The 19713-nt window shown below is 36.5% G+C and overlaps 1 protein-coding gene across 5 annotated transcripts in view; it reads right to left on the bottom strand.

Moving 5' to 3' along the window:
• EPHA5 (EPH receptor A5) overlaps positions 1-19713 on the bottom strand; it is a 358479-nt gene that overhangs the window by 16583 nt on the left and 322183 nt on the right. For all 5 annotated transcript variants that reach the window (XM_045997835.1, XM_045997837.1, XM_045997834.1 and 2 more), the window contains 4 exons: positions 16310-16371; positions 14842-15051; positions 11865-12014; positions 342-535 (listed from right to left, as the gene is read on the bottom strand). In XM_045997835.1, coding sequence (XP_045853791.1) covers positions 342-535; positions 11865-12014; positions 14842-15051; positions 16310-16371 — 616 coding nt within the window. The remainder of the gene's footprint in view (positions 1-341; positions 536-11864; positions 12015-14841; positions 15052-16309; positions 16372-19713) is intronic.

Below are 19713 nucleotides of genomic sequence, written 5' to 3'. Positions count from 1 at the left end.
GTCTGATGCTTAACCGGCTGTGACACCCCGGCACCTCTCATTTACTTTTTTTAATGTACCTAAACTTGGCTACAGTAAACATTTTATTGAAACTGGCATTTTCACTGTTAGATTCGGCATCAATGTTTTTAATTATTTAAATTATTAAATAATAATATTTTATTGTAAGAGAGTAACACTATGCAAATACACATTTATCTAAATACACTAAGTATTTAGATAAATTAGTGTCGTATAGCTTCATAGATTAGCATATATAAAAATGATTTTATTGGCTTAGTGTTGATGGCATCAGTGTGAATTAACTACATTAAGAAAATCTCTCAAGTCTGGCTTCATACCTGCTTGATGCATTAACCAGAGTCTTCAAGCTACTTGGGTTACGTATCAGCTTATCCAACATGTTGACGATCTCATCAAACTTGGGCCTGCTATTTCGGTCCTTCTGCCAGCAATCCAGCATTAACTGATAGAGAGCAGCAGGACAGTCCATGGGGCTTGGCAGACGGTAGCCTTCCTCTACTGCTTTAATCACCTGTGTAAAGCAAAACAGAACCATACTCAACACCACAAATTCAGTACAGAGTAGCTTGAGAAATTTCCTACTATCCAACTTTCATCCTCTCTTGGCCTTACTTTTGCAGTAATAACCAACATCACTATCTTTAAAATCTCTGATGACTTCCATTTGCTACAAAGCAACATAAACAATATGTTATCACAATGTAAAACAATAGGCTTTCTTCACATATCATAAGGAAAATAAATGGTAATCATTTTTACATAAAATCTTGATGAAGGGTGATTTGTAAAATTAATTGACTTAAAAATAATGTTCATGTTTATTTATCCTTGCCTTCTGGAATCAAACAGGGATTACATTTATTAGTGATTTTTCTGAAAAGTTAATGTCTTTTTAATGACAAATTATGGGCAGACACATATTTTTTAAAGTAACAGAACTGCCATTTTACTTCAAAAGAGATTTTCAGATGGTAAATGATGGATAAGTCAAAGGCTAAATTAGCATAACTGTCTCATATATCATTTAATAATGTCAAAGTCTGTCTATTATCATCTACTGATTTCTGTCAGGAATTTGGAAAGACTGCCTAAGTAGCACAGGTATTATAAACATCACTGATTTTAAATAAAACCACGCAAAAGAGTATTGGTCTAATTGTGAAATTGTTTTATCGAAAACATTCATAACGATGCTGCTACCATCAAAATGTCTCACTAAGAAAGAAATTCATTTATGCTTCTGAACATAAATACAAGTTTCATTCTAGAAAATTTAAATATTTAAGTGATACTAAAGCCAACAATAATAAACATATTTCTCACAATCTTATTGTGAATATTTCCTTAACAATTAAAGCAAATTGCATTTTTGGACAAAGATTTTAGAGTTGACCGGACAAATATATATATGTGTGTGTGTGTACATATATATATAATTAGAATAGGTAATTTACAAAAACCATTTGGAAAGAGTGGAAAGAAACCAGTCTCTCAATGATAAAGGAAATGGCATTTGAACAAAAGGAGTAGCACATGGAAAGAAGATGAAATGGTGTATTTAAGGGACATTTATGACATAGAAGTAGAGGGGGAGGAGAGAATGTATCTGAGATAAAGCAAGTTCAGATTTCTCACATGGGATGGCTGTTGCTCTTTACTTTAGGCAAACACATTTATGAGGGTAGAGAATGTTGACAAGTATAATTTGGGGCTTGTTTTATTTGGGGTGAGAGGGCAACACCCAGATGGCAATTTGCAGGAATCTGGCTAGGGTGCAGGATATATTAGATATGGTAATGTAAATGGGAAAGTCATCATCACTTGGTCACAATTCGAAGTCAGACATGGCATATATCTCCTTGGGAAGGTCATACAATAAAAGTTCCTGAGAAGTACAAATAGTTAAGTTCAGCCAGAGGAATAAAAAGTACTCCAGGACTCCAAAAACAAATGGTCAGATAAATAACTGAATAACTATGAGCAAAATTCCTAAGAGTCACCTACCACCTTAATTAACTCAAAAACAATATAAAAATTAAAAAGTAAACCATGGTAGAAACTATTACAAAAATGGTAACATATCATTGGCCTACCTAATGTGTTAAAAAGCTCATAAATATTGAAAAATAAAATGATCAAAAAAAAAACCAGATTCATGAGAAATAGATACTAACTACAAAAGAAAAAAGTATAAATAAATTTTGAGAAAATAATTATTCTCATTAGTGAGCAAATAAAAGAGCAAAAATGAACAATTAAAAGTACCATTTGAACTTACATATTGAGGGACATTCATTTTTTATTAATTTGCTTATTATAAGACTTTTCATTGTTGATGTCAGTGGCTGTTATCTTTAATAACATATATGTACCAAAATAAAATGTCCTAATATAGTTTGAGTCATGAAATATTGCACTATGCAGTGAGAACAGTGCTTTTTACTTACTTAAAACCTGATTTGTTTCATAATGAATTTTTTCCCAAAGCTGCTATCAATAAGGTCTATTTTTCTTTAGCACCTACGTTTTTTAAATATTGTCTTTCCTCCACTGAGCAGCTAGTGTTCATATGTGACTATGAAATGAATAAATTAAACCAAATCATTAGTTTTACAGGAATTTTATAAGTTATTTGATTGAGACATTATTTCCAGAATATATTACTTAACTTTATTTTCAGGTAAATTTATATATAGAAATATAATATCATGTCTCTAAGTTAACTTAAGTACTTGGTCTAGGAAATTAGGTCACTGAATTTAATTCTACATTTATCTTTAGAATTTATCTTCAAAGTATGTTTAAACTATAACTTTAGATTTTATATTTAGACACACTGATTTTTTTTTTTCCATTTTTAACTACTGTTTCCTTCATAGTTTGGGAGAGAAATGAACGGCACGTGTACTCTGGTAGTGAAATGCTTAAAATCTATCAAAGTGCAATTTAGGCTATTTATTTTATCATAAAGTTTATAACATATAACCAAGTGAATCATACTCTCAATTGACTTTCTTATTGCTACTACATGTGTTAATGTGGATGGTTGAGATAGACAAAGGAAAGAAAGAGAAAAAAGAAAAAAAGACAACCAGAAGTTTGACAATCTGGCACCAGTTCATATGCACTACATCTGAAGTACTTTTTTTTTTTTTTTTAAATAAACATATAATGTATTTTTATCCCCAGGGGTACAGGTCTGTGAATCACCAGGTTTACACACTTCACAGCACTCACCATAGCACATACCCTCCCCAATGTCCATTTCCCCTCCCCCTCTCCCGACCCCCCCCTCCCCCAGCAATCCCCAGTTTGTTTGTGAGATTAAGAGTCATTTATGGTTTGTCTCCCTCCCAATCCCATCTTGTTTCATTTATTCTTCTCCTATCCCCCAACCCCCATGTTGCATCTCCACGTCCTCATATCAGGGAGATCATATGATAGAAGTACTTTTTTTTTTTTTTTAAGATTTTGTTTATTTATTTGTCAGAGAGAGAGAATTACTTTTCTTCTTCTTCTTCTTCTTTTTTTCTTTTGACATTCAGTTTTCTACTACTATTTCTGTTGGCCTAGATCTTTAAGACGGCAAGAGAGAGAGAACACACAGGCAGGGGGAGCAGCAGGTTCCCCTCTGAGCAGGGAGCCTGATGCAGGACACAGTCCCAGGACCTTTGGATCATGATTTGATCAAGGCAGGTATTTAACTGACCGAGCTACCCAGGCATCCCAAATCTGAAGTGTTAAACTATGCACTTCCTTGGCGTTGTGTAAATTGACAGTCTGAACACAACTTTAAGAATGCTGTTTCTTGGGGCCCGGGGGTGGCTCAGATGGTTAAGCGTCTGCCTTCAGCTCAGGTCATGATCCCAGGGTCCGGGGATGGAGTTCTGGGTCAGGCTCTCTGCTCAGCAGGAGCCTGCTTCTCCTTCTCCTCCCTGCTTGTGCTCTTTTTCTCACTATCTCTGTCACTATCTGTTTCTCTCTCACAAATCAACAAATAAAATCTTTTAAAAAATGCTGCTTCTCTTAATACATAAAACTTCAATACGGAGTACCCAATATGACACTATTCCCTTGCAGCAAGCTGACTCTTCCGGACGCATTTTCTCATCTCAGGGTCAGTGGTTTTGTCCTGTCATATATATATATATATATATATATATATATATATATATATATATACATATATACACACCATTCTGGGCACAGTTTAATTTCGCCACTCACAGAGGCTCAGCTACTGTCAGCTTTACAATGCTTGATCCACAAACACTGAATCCCACACAGCATAGCGCTCAATGAGGGCATGGACTTCCCTAGTAAAGAATGTGTGCGTATCACATACTCACTGATGCGCTGGTGAATAATTAACAGCTGGTTCTCCTTGGGGGTTGGGGGGAGGCAACATATTTGTAACATTTTCTTGTTTATGTGGTATGAAGACTCCCTCCATGTCAAGTGCAAACTATCAACATGATCTCATTCTGAAAATCTGCTAGCTGGTCCAAGCTGGTTCCACGTAGTTCATAATATGTTCATCCATAGGGCATTTAAGCTGATTTCACACAATTGTGGCAGGGAAAAATACCTGTGGAAACCAGCTGATACACCTGGGACTTCTTGGTACTCTTTTGTAACAACTGTGGCCTGAAAATGCTAACCCCCAAGAATTAAAGATGTATCCAGTCTATCAGTTCAGCCACTATGCCCTGCCAGATTGATAAATGAGGGGAATCCAGACTGGATAGTAGAGGAAGGAGAGGCAAAGGACCTGAGGTCCTGAGATCGACTGAAACCACAGGGACTCCAGTGATTCTATAACGGGCCTCTTCTGAGTTTCCCCTCAGGAAGTTTCAGAATCCACGGATCCATGAGACAGATGCTCCCTGAACTTGGCTGGGGAAATGTAGGTCTCTGCTGCAAGGTGCAGAGCCTAGCAATCATGAAAATTTGTCTCTCGAATCTTTAGTTGCTACATGGTAATTGATCAACAATGCTTAGCCCTAAACGTTCCAAAGCCGTCATCACAATCACACCCATGCCAAGCTCTGCACAGCTTACTTCCGGTCAGTTATGGAGTATGGCAGTGACAATAAGATAGGCTCGTTTCTATGTGATTCCCGTGACAGGCAAGATTACCACAGTCTGACACCTCTCCTAGCTATGCTTCATCCCTCTTCCTTACAAGATTTGCTCTTTCATGGTACTCACGTATTTCGAATTCCTTCCTGGCATAGGCTTCTTGCAGGACTTAGACTGGCCCAGGTATCATAGGTACCATAATACAAACTATAAATATATTATCTGCATTTATTGTTACCATATATTTCCAAGATAGACATTATACACATTTTATAGATGAAACACTTGAGACTCCAGAAGGTTAAGTAATTGCCCATCTTTACAGCCAAGAAGCAGCAGTGGCAAGATTTACACTGAAATCTTCCTGGCAAGCAAACCTGTGAATTTTTTTTTGGGGGGGGGAAATTATTTCCCAAGAAAATAATATGAGAGAGTTATGGATCTTACTCCATGGAATCAGATTTTTGTGTTTTGATGAATTAAGTTCTACCTAGGTTGCGAGTGCTTATGTTATTAGATATTTACTTGAAATCTCACATATGAGTTATTTTGTTACTGTGAGATATGATGCTCTTCAGAAGTGACTAAAGTTTAAGAATATATTCCTGGAAATAATGTCAGATACTACAGAAATAGTTCCAGATACACCATTTTTTGTAGGATTTATTTCTGTTTCCAATATTTATTAAAGGTATGTTGAGTATATCTTTTTCTTAGCACATCAATCTTAGATCAGTAGAGTTCCAGAGATTAAAGGGATCTTAAAAATTCTCTCTATTCTGTAGTGAAAAGAAGGGCCATCTGTACCCCAGTGTTCGTAGCAGCAATGGCCACAGTCGCCAAACTGTGGAAAGAGCCAAGATGCTCTTTGACAGGCAAAGGGATAAAGAAGATATGGTCCATGTATACAATGGAGTTTATGCCTCCATCAGAAAGGATGAATACCCAACTTTTGTATCAACATGGACAGACCTGGAGGAGATTATTCTGAATGAAATAAGTCAAGCAGAGAAAGTCAATTATCATATGGTTTCACTTACTTGTGGAGCATAAGGAATAACACAGCGGACATTGGGAGAAGGAGAGGAGAAGGGAGTTGGGGGAAATCGGAGGGATAGATGAACCACGAGAGACTGTGGACTCTGAGAAACAAACTGAGGGTTTTGGAGGGGAGGAGAATGGGGGTTGGGTGAGCCTGGTGGTGGGTATTAAAGAGGGCATGTATTGCATGGAGCACTGGGTGTGGTGCATAAACAATGAATTTTGGAACACTGAAAAAATAAAATAAAGTTAAAAAAATTCTCTCTATTCTGGGGCGCCTGGGTGGCTCAGTGGGTTAAAGCCTCTGCCTTCGGCTCAGGTCATGAACTCGATCGAGCCCCGCATTGGGCTCTCTGCTCCGCAGGGAGCCTGCTTCCTCCAATCTCTCTGCCTGCCTCTCTGCCTGGTTGTGATTTCTCTCTGTCAAATAAATAAAATATTAAAAAAAAATTCTCTCTATTCAAGTCCACTCCCTTTATAATCACTACAACTGACCAAGAGTTATAAATTCCAAAATGACTGGTTTTCTTTTTTTTTTTTAAGTTTTTTTTATTATTATTTGACAGAGAGAGAGGGATCAAAAGTAGGCAGAGGCAGGCAGAGAGAGAGGGGGAAGCAGGCTCCCTGCTGAGCAGAGAGCCCGATGAGGGGCTCAATCCCAGGACCCTGAGATCATGACCTGAGCTGAAGGCAGAAGCTTAACCCACTGAGCCACCCAGGTGCCCCCAAAATGACTTTTTGAAAAATGAAAATTTTTTGAAATTGAAAAAATTGAAATTTTTTGAAATGAAAAATGAAAATGGCTTCCAGTTCTAGGTTTTTGTCTTTTATTTTTGTTGTTGTTTTTGTTGAATAGCAAAATACAGGATTTTTGAAATTAAATATTGATATTTCTTTACGGATCACTTTTTTCCAAAGGGATAAGAATTAACATGAGGTTACCAGTCACTAAAATAATTACTTTCATTTAAGGACAGGCAGCATTATCCTTAGAAGACTAATATTATCTTCAAAGACCAATATTTGTTTGTCAAATACACTCATTTTAGATACTATTTTACTGAGGCTAAAAGTCAAATACTTTTCACTGTCAAATCTTGGTAATATTCAGTATTTACCTGAAAACTGAATTCTTCATACTTTAGTTAATTATAACATGTGTGTGCTATCATAAAGTATTTATTTTACCATGAAATATTCTAGTGATAAAAGATACATACACCAGATTATATCTATATATATCAGTAATTACAACAAAGAATTGAAAGAGGACGAGAAGACCACCCAGTACAAAGAAGGTTGACATCTTTTTGGGTCAAAAATTCTTGCTGTCTTAAAGATCTAGGCCAACAGAAATAGTAGTAGAAAACTGAATGTCAAAAGAAAAAGAAGAAGAAGAAGAAAAGTAATTCAAGTAATTCTAACATGAGAAGGTTGAGAAAGATAAATGAGGTTTGTTTGTTGTGTTTTTTTTTAATTTTTTTTTTCTTTTTTTTTTACAGATAGAGAGAGAGAGAGATTACAAGTAGGCAGAGCAGCAGCCAGAGAGGGGAGGAAGCAGGCTCCCTGCCAAGCAGAGAGCCCGATACGGGGCTCGATCCCAGAGACCCTGAGATCATGACCTGAGCTGAAGGCAGAGGCTTAACCCACTGAGCCACCCAGGCGCCCCTGTTTGTTTTTTTTTAAAGATTTTATTTATTTATTTGACAGAGACAGAGTCAGAGAGAGAGGGAATTCAAGCTGGGGGTGTGTGGGAGGGGAAGCAGGCTTCCTGCTGAAGAGGAAGCCGGATGAGGGTCTTGATTCCAGGACCCTGGGAACATGACCTGAGCTGAACGAAGTCAGATGCTTAACGACTGAGCCACACAGGTGTCCATAAATCAGTTTTTAAAACATTTTATAATCTATGTGCTTAGTATATTCTATGTATTCATACATTTCCTAATAAATACAAGAGAAAGACTGTCACTAAATATAAAAATGCCATGCTAATAAATCTCTTATTTTGGTTTTGATTTTAAGTCCAGAAAAATGCTGACATTTAAAATGTGTTCTACCACATAAAAAAGCTTCTACTGACCAGGATATGATATTAGTTCCTGGAGTTCATGGTCTGATATTAAAATTATCTTAGTCATTCTAGCTTCGTTTTATTATGTGTTGTTATGTTTTTTTTCTCTGTGATGACAGAGGCAGTCCTGTATCAAAAGAAACTGACTGCGGCGTTCTGTCTCCTTCACATAGTGGAAGGTCTCCTCTGAGAGATGTAGAATATTCTGCATGCATGGTAATGTCATATTTTCATGTTGCAATGCCTTTTTAGAATCCGGTAGTATCTGCAATGTATAGATTATGGGATATAGCATTCAAAACACCAAATCAGTCCTTCTATTTTGCTCTTTGAGAATTTTTTTCCAAAGAAATATTCAGTGATCATGATTTTCAAATGCAATAGATCATGTTTCTTGAATACAAATTGGGACAGAAATTGAGGGTATCAAACTTAGTGCTCTACATAGAAATTAAATTCCACTAATGACTGTGAACTTGTGAGAAAATATAGAGCTTTTATTGTACCTTTTATTAAAATCAGACATTTTAGGAAGATCTGCAATTGTATAATCATTTACTGTAAACCTTATTTTAGATTCTTGGAAAACCCAACCAAGGCCAAAATTTTACTTTTATTGTTATAATTTCCTGAGCATTTATATCAGCACTCTCTTTTATCTTTCTAAATAGTTTGAAATAAAGTTATCTGATGGAATATCAAGACTCTCAAATGGCTAAAATCAGAAAAATATATGTGTCCCAAATCCTTTGTACCTCCTTGTTTCTATGCCCTTCTTCTTGTGACTTTGAACTGTCCGTTCACAACAGACAGTGTGACTGGACCAATCCCTCGATTACAGGATTGGCTAATGTGATTTTAGCAGATATGTTACCGAATGAGGGGCAACTGGGATCACTCTGGCCCTTCAGGCACTTGACAGATAAGTTCACATCTAGACTAGTCTGCAGGTCTCCAGAGGAACGTGAAGTCCACAGGGATTAGAGCAAAGGTTCGCCAGTATCGACCAGCGAACTCCAGGAACATGAGCATACCCAGTTAAGATCAACAGAAACACTTACGAGCATTCACCTCACATCATGTTGTACTGTGGTCTATAAGTTTATTTGTGATAGATGCAACTATATCGGGTATAATTGCCAATAATGTAGATGACAAGGCTATACGTATCATACACATAGTTGGGAAGGACTAAAAATTCTGAATGACAGAATGAGAAGTCAAAATATTATACGTTTGAGAAGATGTTAACTAGTCAAGTAAAGAGTAAAAGTTTTTTTTGAGTGAAGAAACAAACGCTGCCGTCATGGCAGAATAAAATACATTCACACATTAAAGGAGAGAACGGCATTAACATAATCCTTGAGAAAAGTTGGAAACCAAACTGTGAAGGATGCTATAGTTCAAGTTACTGTTTGGCATTCTCCTGGAGAATAGTAAATAGCAAATAGGTGTGGTCTTCCTTTAGGCTAAAAATTCAAAGTAATTATTATGTATCGAGTTGACTTTTATACTCATTCAAAAGGCTGATCTAGACTTCTAGGTTGAAAAAAAAAAGGAAGAAGTTTCAATCAGAGACAGTGTGGTAGTTTGGTACACAAATTTTAGAGTATCCTGTTTAAATTTCTGGTGTAACGATTATTATTTTTTGTGACCTTCAGAAAGTCATTTAATCTCTCTAAGCTCCATTTCTTAACTTAAAAACAGGAATAACAACAGCATCTTTCTGATGAGTTGTCAAATATAAAATAAGAGTTCAGTGATTTTTTTTTTTACCATAGCCCTAGCCCAAAATAATAAACCTAAAAAGGATACTATGTTCTCCTAAATTTAGAGAACTATAAGTCAGCACTCCCTCCCAAAGCCAAGTTCAGTGGGACACAAAGAAAACCAATTGTAGCAATTTGTAGTAACTACAAAAAGGGGAGGTTGGCCGCCTTGCTGTAGGCTTGTTGAGAAGTAGGAATGCATTAAGCCCAATTTAGTGTTGCTATCAGAGAAGAATGCTGTGAAATTACTCTTGGAAAAGCTGAAGCGTGACCCTGGTTTCTCACCCAGAGAGATTTGAAGAAGGCAGGCAGGCTGGCTGGAGCAGTCTGCAATCATAGTCCAAAAGAAGGAACAATGGCCGAGCAACCCACCAGAAGGGGTTTCCCGCCAGTGATATATACACGTGTACTGTACGGTGAGGGACCGTGAGGTAGGGAGAAGGCAGCGAGTGAGAGGAACTGTGGGAAGTCCCAGTGCATCCTCACCCTCTAGTGACCTGCAAAGCGAGGGTTTCCCCAGGAGTCTGTGCAAGAGCTCTGACACGCACCTCACTGGAAAACCAGTGTTCAGGAGGCATCAGCAAACTCACATAAAAACAATCCTGCCCTTTCTTTTCTGCATATCCATCAAGGACAACTCTGAAGAATCCAGGTGCGAACTTTGACAGAGGAGGAAGAGGAGCAAACACATGACCATCCTTCCTTCCCAGTCTAGGTAGTGAGGGTCAGGCTGGCTCTGTAGATGCGGAAACCACTTTGAAATGGATATGGCATTGACTCTGATTTAGACTGGACTTGAAATTTTATATCTGAAATTGAATCTTAATTACTGGCATGGGACTGTTGTTTCAATAAAATGCAGCTGAAGAGCTGTAGTCTCTGTCTAATAACCCCTGAAGGCATAGGAGTGGGAGATTTTACAGAGCATGGATGAAAGAAATAATTGGAGGAAAAATAAATGCTTTAAATCAGTATGCTGTGGAGTTAAGGCTGCTCCATATACTGGTTTTAGAAAGAAGTAATGAGGTAGTTGATAAAGCTCTTAAGACAGTATGCGGCACATAGTTAGTGTTCAAGAAATGTTAGTTGCTTTCATAATTGTTGGTATGCAGTCTCTTTTCACATATCACATATTCACATATTTGAAGGGCAAATATCAAATTTCAGTGTAATCCAAAATGGGAGGGACTGTATTGAATAATAACAATGGAAAATTACAAAAGCGAAGACCAAAGAGCCATGTGTCAGGCATCACATAATAAACATTCTGAACTTGAATAGAAGAGTTTTTCATAGATCCTTTAATTTTAGGTTCCTGTTATTCTAAGTGTGAATTATTTTTCTATATAAGAAAAAAAATCTGTGCTTTTCCGCAAGTTAAATAGACAATCCAACTCTTCTTTTATATATATATATATTTTTTTTTAATTTAAAGAAACATAGATTATTATTTTTATCCCCTAAGAACATCCACTATTAAATCAATATCGTTCATCCTTTTGGTTTGGGGTTTTAGCTGCATTTATCAAATGCAAATCATAAAAACTTGGCTGTCAGTATTCATTCTCTGATGACTCGTTCTTTATCTTTGAAAATGGTAGGGACATAAAATGAGTGAATTCACTATAGTACAGCTTACACTGTCTAGCAAGGGACTGACTTTTATGTAATAGTAACTTCCTTTCCTTTATACTAACTTATTTTGAGTTTCTGCATAAAGGCTATTTTGACAACAACAAAACAGATCAGAGGATAAGCAAAGTATTTCCTTTTTTTTTAGGCAACTGTCATTGTGAGAAGTGAAAATTTTTCTGTCTCCTGACTCAGAGAACAAAGCACTTCATTCCAGACTTGAAGGAGAGTAGTTCCATACTTACATCTTGATTGGTCATCTCCCAGTAGGGTCTTTCCCCGTAAGACACAACCTCCCACATCACGATGCCATAGCTCCAGACATCACTGGCAGAAGTAAACTTTCGGAAAGCTATAGCTTCTGGGGCAGTCCATCTGATTGGAATTTTGCCTCCCTAAAATTGAAAAAGAATAAAAGGATTACCACATGCTTCAAATGAATCTCAGGATATTGCTGCCTCACTAGAAAGATCTAGAAAGAGATGTAGCATTTTGAAGTGAATCTGTTTGACAGCATGCAGTCTCTTTTCACATATCTCAGGCCGTAAGCACTTGTAGGCTGACTACTAATTGGCTGTCTGGAAGGTTTCTTGGTTTAAATTCTGTTTGACTACTGGAACACATACAGGACCCACATCTCAATTACAGTATCATGATGGCAGCTCGATGAGGGGAAAGCGGGCAGTCAAGCAAATCAATAAGGTATACTTTCATGACTTTCTAACAGAGAGTAAAGGACTAAAATTCCCAGGGCATTGTTTTTGTTGTTGTTGTTGGGTTGTTTTTTGTTGTTGTTGTTTGTTTTTTGTTTTTCCTTTAACATAGGAATTATAAACGGGAAGTCTTGATTGCTGAATGCAATGCTGAGAGGTTTAACAGTTAATAAGACAGGCGTGAAAATCACGTATAGCTATATTGTCCCCTATCACTGTGCAATTTCTTTTAGACTTGACTTCTCTTATTTTCTGCCAATGTATATTTGTGTTTGTTATGTTACAGACTGTTTTTATATTCACCTAAGAAATAGATCTCTCATTTAATTTAACCATATTAAAAATTATGGCAATTAGATTGTGGGGAAAACTTATGACATTATCAAGTTTGGAATTTTTTAATGGTTAAAAAAAAAACATGGTTTGGTAGGTTTCCTCTTAGTTCATAAAATAAACACTTTTATATCCTGCAGGCAAACTCAGGAAACCAAACATTTCATCCACAGGCAAAAATATATTTAAGGGGGAAATGCATAGGCTTTGAATATTTTCATATAAAAAGGATTAAGATTAACTTATGCCTTCCCATTTTGCAGAGAGGATATAATTTAACACTAGCAAGAAATGGAACTTAAGTTGCTCTTTATGAATCAAAGTTTCAAGACATGGGGAAATAACAGTTTGATGTAATGCTTGAAGTTGTTCCATAAGCTGAGGTTAATTTAAACCATTCAAACTATGTTTAAATTATTTGTCCTTTATATATATGGTAACACCACTTTAAGAAGACTTCCCTGATACATACTTTTGTTAATTAAACATTCATGGATAAGATCACATCATTAGGCATGGTCATGTGTCATTGGGATATCTATAATATGCTCTCACTATTCCTATTAAAACCATAGTTTGTTGATTTACTTCAAACTTCGGCCTAGGATTTTTCCTCTGGTCCTCCGACCATCATATCTGACATCACAATTATCTGAAGTTCCCTTATCTTCTCATCTCTCCATATATGGATTTTCCACAAACTGCTCTCACAGCTCATTTCAGAGGAGTAGGTTTTGCGTATCTCAGGAACTCTGCCTCTGTTCCCCTCTCCCCAGCATGATACACTGATACAGACCTTGACAAATCTATTTTATACATTTAACCAAGATACCAACCAATCATACTGGGAATGGACTTTTCTATAACCTCCTTCTTGCTTAGGCTAAGTTTATTAAGTGTAGCTCTAATCCCAAAAGAATTCTTAATTGAGGTTTCATTCAAGGCAAATAATGACAATGATAATTAGGTCTAGAGGAAGAGGGATATTCTACCAATTAATTTATCGATTTATTAAGCTAACGATTAGAGGGCTTTGTTTGCTTAGATAAGTTACTCTTGATTTTCAGTAGAGTACAGTCCCTAAACATCCATGAGTCACAAAGCAACACTGAAAAAAAGTGAAAACAAAAACAGCCTTATAATCTATGAAAAGAGTTTATTCTCAGCCTATGAGTAGAAGTCATTTTTTTAAATTGAAATAAATAAGCAAATGTGTAATATAACTATCTTAAGAATGTGAGATGCCAGAAGTGTTCTTCTGTATTGAAACAAAAGTTAACCAAATCTTACGGTGAAAAAGATACAATGAAAAATATTTCTAGCTTCACAGGGAGTTGGAACATTAAGGATATCTAATTTCATGTTTTCTTGACATTGAAAAGATTTAGAATTAAAATAAGGGATTCAAATTCAAAACGTGCAATACACAGACTGCCCAGAAAATTCTATTGAACCAATACCCACAGTTTGCCAGCAGAAAAGAATTGTCGGGTACATACCATACTGATTCAGGAAACAATTACTTTGCTGGAAAAGGATGTTGATTTATACTAATTATGACAACATGAGTTAGTGACCAATTTTCCATAGATGTGAGCTTAACAGTTAATATAGCATGTCAGGGAAGTAATTAGGCATTAAAATACCTCCAGTAAATCAAAACTTTTTGAAGGAATAGTTCTTTTATTTTGTATCATGTGAGTCCTTAGAAGGTGGGTTTAGCTATTTCTGTATTTGTTTTATAAATGCAGACACTATAGTGCAGAGAGTTTACGTTATCCAATAATGTTTTACATGTTTATATATTCATATATATGTAATATTAATTACTTTAAATGTAGGAGATTCTTTAACTTTCTCTTTTACATTTAAAACTCTGAATAATTTATATATTGTTGTATTCACTCTGAATATAAAGTTTTTGTTTTCAGTATCTGTAGGAAGAAAGATGAATTATTGTGCCCCAGAAAGTGAATACTTATTTGAGTTTAATATATAAATTTTCTGATATTCAACAAGTAGAATTGTCAGATTTTTTATCCCCCCCCCCACCATTCCTTTCTCTTTCTGTCTTCCTATGCGAGAGGAATGTCCTTTTTGCTATTTCCTTTAAAAATCTTTAAAAATTAATTGTTTCTCATCTATTGTGTCAGAAATGCATTCTGTTAGATCTTACCCTCGTGGTGTAGGCTGCCTCAGGATCATCTTCTAACACCCTGGAAAGTCCAAAGTCAGACACTTTGCACACAAGGTTACTGTTGATTAAGATGTTTCTGGCAGCAAGGTCTCTATGCACGTAGCCCATGTCAGAAAGGTACTTCATTCCTGCCGCGATGCCTCTCAGCATGCCAACAAGCTGAATCACAGTGAACTGCCCGTCGTTCTTCTATTAAAATGATGTAGAAATATTAATCCAGCAACAACAATCACTGGGGGGACATTTAAAAGGATCTGCCTTCCAGCCCCAAATTAATACTCTCACCAACCTCATATGCAATTTGTATCTGAAGGAGAATGGAAAAAATTATGAAATATATCATTAACTTTGTAACACAGATTAATCCTCTACTTGGTTAAAGCCAACAAGGCTTTGAAAGCCCTTGTCAAAAATTTCAGTTAGTTGCCTTAACTAGCGTTGTAATTCCTTTATTCTCAGTCATCAGAGGAGTATGTTCATCCCTCAACCTAGTGCCTACCTTAGATGAACATTGTGCCTTTTTTGAGGTGCTTTGAGATAAGCTAGCGGGATAGGCATATTGGGGGAAGAAAAAAAAGAAGTGGCCGGAGGAGATAAAGGAGATTCTTCAGGAGCACGTGGGAGGAAGAGGACGGAGCAATGACCAGGACGTTAGTGTTTCTCGGCAGCTTACTGACTTTGTCAGGGGCCCTGGACTTAGCATGGGCACACAGCTTAACGCCCAACTAATGATTATTTTGAAAAGTAGGAATAATATGGCCTTAATCAATGGTAGCAGTTGCCACGTGAAATGTGAAGAAGTAACAGGCTATAGGTTTAATCAGGCATGCAAATATGTTACATTTTCTGGCACAAGATATAGAGTAGTAATACAGCGAGGTACAAACCATAAAATTTAGACACTTGCAGGTAAAAAGAATCTTTTCCTGCAACCCAGAAGATCTGACAGCATTAGTGATACCGTCTGTTACTACATGGCCATTCCTCCTGTACGAAGAGTGGCCGGCTCTCAGATGGATTATGAGTCTATTTGACCCTTTCATCAATACAGATGGTTTGCATGGACCCTAGACATTTTTTTCCCCTTGATACTAGATACTCTGAGCAGGCTAGGTACTTGTAGAAAATCTTCTTTTTTTTACCCCTTTCCTTTTCTTTCCTTCTGTCCTTCCTTCCTTCCTTCTTCCTTTCTTTATCACCTCTTTCTTTCATTTTTTGGAGGGCAAATTAACAAACATTTAAATAAAACTGTAGGGACATACTCATTAGATTTGTTTAAGTTTCTGGAAAGGGCAATTTACAAACCAAATTTTATTTTTTGAAGTATCACTATTCTGATTCCAGATACTTCTATTGATTTAAAAACTCTAAAGTGGCTCCATTTCAACTTCAACATCACAGCAGCATACAAACAACACTTTGAGTAATAAACGTGTTTCAAACCTACCTTTAAAAATGTATCTAAGGATCCGTTTTCCATGTACTCTGTCACTATCATCACTGGTTTGCCTGGAAAGAAAACAGTGGTATGAACTGCAATTTTTTGATTTTGCATTCTTATCTAGGAAAAGTTTACTAGAAGGTTTAATTTTTGTTCAAACTATATATATTCTTTTAGAAAGTGTCCTCTTCGAATAGCAAGTAAATTCATGACATGCTGTTACCTTACTGTAATGGGTGGGACTAATGAGAAGAAAGTATCAGAAGAATAATAACATCGGCATTTCAGATATAATATTCATCATTTTCAACATTAAAATCAATTTATGTCAAAATGAGTTTGAGGATGCATTTTATTTTAGAGGTAATGGTAAAGCATTGTGAATGTATTTTCTTTTCCACAATTCTGAATAAAAACTCCTGTGCCATTTAACTGCATTACTTAAGAATCCTTGACTATATGTTGTATTTTCCTAACTGTCTTTCTACATTCTTGTAACTCTTTTCCTCATGACTACTTCTCTTTTTCTTCTGTGTCACACATATAATCTCTATCAATCCAAATATTTTCATTCCTCCGAACTCTGTTCTAATTCCTCTTGCTATCTGGAAACTTCTCTTGCAATCATTGTTTCCTCCCCCTTCCACATCTGGTACAGAAGAACAAGCTAGAACTTAGCTGGATAGACTCCAGAGTCACACTGCTTGGCTTTGAATTCCTGAACAATCACTTACTATGACACAATCTTGGGCAAGTCCATTATTCGCTCTGTGCCTCATTTTTCCCATCTGTAAAATAAGGGTGTTAATGGCACCTACCCCATAGAGCTGTGGTGAGCATCCCCCAAGTCATAGGGTCATGCAAGTCACTTACAGCGCAGCCTATCACTTAGAATTTGTTGGTTAACTTTCTTGCTGGATATAAGTTGGCTAAGAAAATAGATCATATTTTATTCCCTTTAAAATTACGGCATCTTTGAATATAATATATCTGGGATACAAAATGAAAAATACAAGATCAAAAACCCTTCTTTATATGAGAAAATAGCTAAAACATGACTATTAATTTTATCACCCCATATTCACCTCACTATATATAGTTTTTTAAAGATTTTATTTATTTAATTGTCAGAGAAAGAAGGAGCGAGTGAGGACAAGCAGGGGGAGCAGCAGGCAGAGGGAGAAGCAGGCTTCTCACTGAGCAGGGAACCTGATGCAGAATTCATCCCAGGATCCCAGGATCATGACCGGAACCGAAGACCGAACAGAGGCTTAACTGACGGAGCCACCCAGGCGTCCCAAACCTCACTATATTTTAAAACACGTCCCTTTACTATTTAATAAAAGCATGCCACATAAAATTTGTATTAATTTATTTTGAGGTAAGTAAAGAGACCTTATGTTAGAAAAATCTATCTCATAGATCTATTAATAAACAACATATTAGGAGGGGAAACAATGCTCATACATTCAGGAAATGCATTATAATTAATGTAATGACATTCTCCAGAGGACATCTGTATTTTTCCTAAGTGAATAATTCAAGTCATAGAATTAGAACCTGCATATTTATTCATACAACACTATCTAGAAGTGCAAATAAAGCTATAGAAAGTTAGTCAACTACATATGAAGAAGAAATAACTAGGAAGAAAAAAGATTTTTCATTTCAACATCAAGATCACTTAAAAGTTACTATTTCAAATAAAAACATAGGACTGTCTAATTTCTTACTCAGATAATTATCTTTTTTTAAAAAAATACTTCAGAAGGAATATTCTTCTAATGGAATGTGGTAAGTATATTATAAAGCCAGAGACACATTTCTCTCTTCCTCTTTAATGTTTATAAAAGTAATTTAAAAATTTGCCTGAAATCATTCATTAGGCATATGTTTGAAGATGCCTACATTAGGTGAAATACTACAAGAGCAGAGAAGGACCACTAGAGATGAGGATGTCATTTGAGCTGAACCTTGAAGGCTTCAGGGGTCACTCATGTCATAGAAGGAGGCAGATACTCCAGCAAGAAGAGGTAGCATGTGCCAAGGTCTGAAAGAACCCATCAAGTTCAACTATGGCTAGAACCCTGGATTCTCACTTCGTCCATCCCGAAGTGATAGGAGAGGAGTTGGGAAATACTTTTTTAAGAAACCAACTGGCCCACAATAGTAAAATAAATACATAAATACAAATCATAATGTATTTGTAAATGCCTGTCACAGCACAACAGAAGAGAAGATTGTAATTTTTTTCTTTAGCAAATTACGATATAAGGTCATAAATGGAGAAATGCTTGTAATGTAACGTTAATGTCACTGCCACACCCATTTTAATTCAGACAAATTTTTAAAATAGTCAATGTTCTGCTTAGACCCTTTTGGTCCCATTCTCCCATCAAAGAGCCCCTTTCAGACTTCCATTAATGTCGAAGCCCATTTTCTTTTCGAAGTCCACAACTAACGTACCATCCCAAGGGTGAAAGCCAGAATATCGGACACCTGCTGTAGCACACGCACCTATGTATTCAAAGTTTCTCCAGACATAATGCTGGAGTATCCCGGAACGGCCTGCTGTCGTAGACACAACCCCTTCATTTGCCTGATTTCAGTAACTCAGAAGTAATGGGCATGGAGCTGAGTTGGGTAATCCTGGCAGCAGCTTTTTATCAAACACAAACGAAGTATTTCAGTAAATGTACAGCTAATAGAGCCAAAGAGTAGGTAATGGCTAAACATCAGCACTGGTCCAACTAGAAGGAGGCTTACATTTTTCTGGAATCTGCCTGGGCAGCTCTTTTATTCCGACTTTGACCCCTATTTACAGAAATCCACTGGGGAAATTGTCACAGTATAACTGGAATTGAAATAACTGATTTCCAGAGAAGATAGTGTTAGCTTCCCCTCCTCGGTGCCCCTTGGTTTGTGTGTATGGTAGATGTCTTGTCCATCAAACTGAAAGCTGATCCGTGGCTGTCCTGACTCACTCCGCCTCACGTCCTTCATGGCTGATGCAACTTCCCTTTCATGGCTGATGCAACTTTTGTGAGTGATACATCTCCACTCACAAAAGTTTCCGTTTTCTCCTATTCTCTTTTTCTAGAATTTTTTCATTTTATCTACCTTTAATTTGTTGGACTCCTTTTTTTTTTTTTTTAATTTTTCTTTTTATCATTATGGGTCCATGGTAAGTATTTAGTACGGCTCACCCAAGGTCTATGGAGCAGAAATTGAAAGAATTCCCCTGTAAAAATATTTTTTTCTTTGATGAGTTTGTTTCTAAAGAATACAATTTTTTTTTTTTAGATTTTATTTTTTTATTTGACAGAGAGACAGACCACAAGTAGGCAGAGAGGCAGGCAGAGAGAGAGAGAGAGAGAGAGGAGGAAGGGGGCTCCCTGCTGAGCAGAGAG

The sequence above is a fragment of the Meles meles genome, chromosome 2 (assembly GCF_922984935.1).
Source record: "Meles meles chromosome 2, mMelMel3.1 paternal haplotype, whole genome shotgun sequence".
In the NCBI taxonomy this organism is placed as follows: Eukaryota; Metazoa; Chordata; class Mammalia; order Carnivora; family Mustelidae; genus Meles; species Meles meles.
The sequence above is the reverse complement of the archived record's forward strand: the minus strand, read 5'-3'. Positions and strand labels throughout refer to the sequence as shown.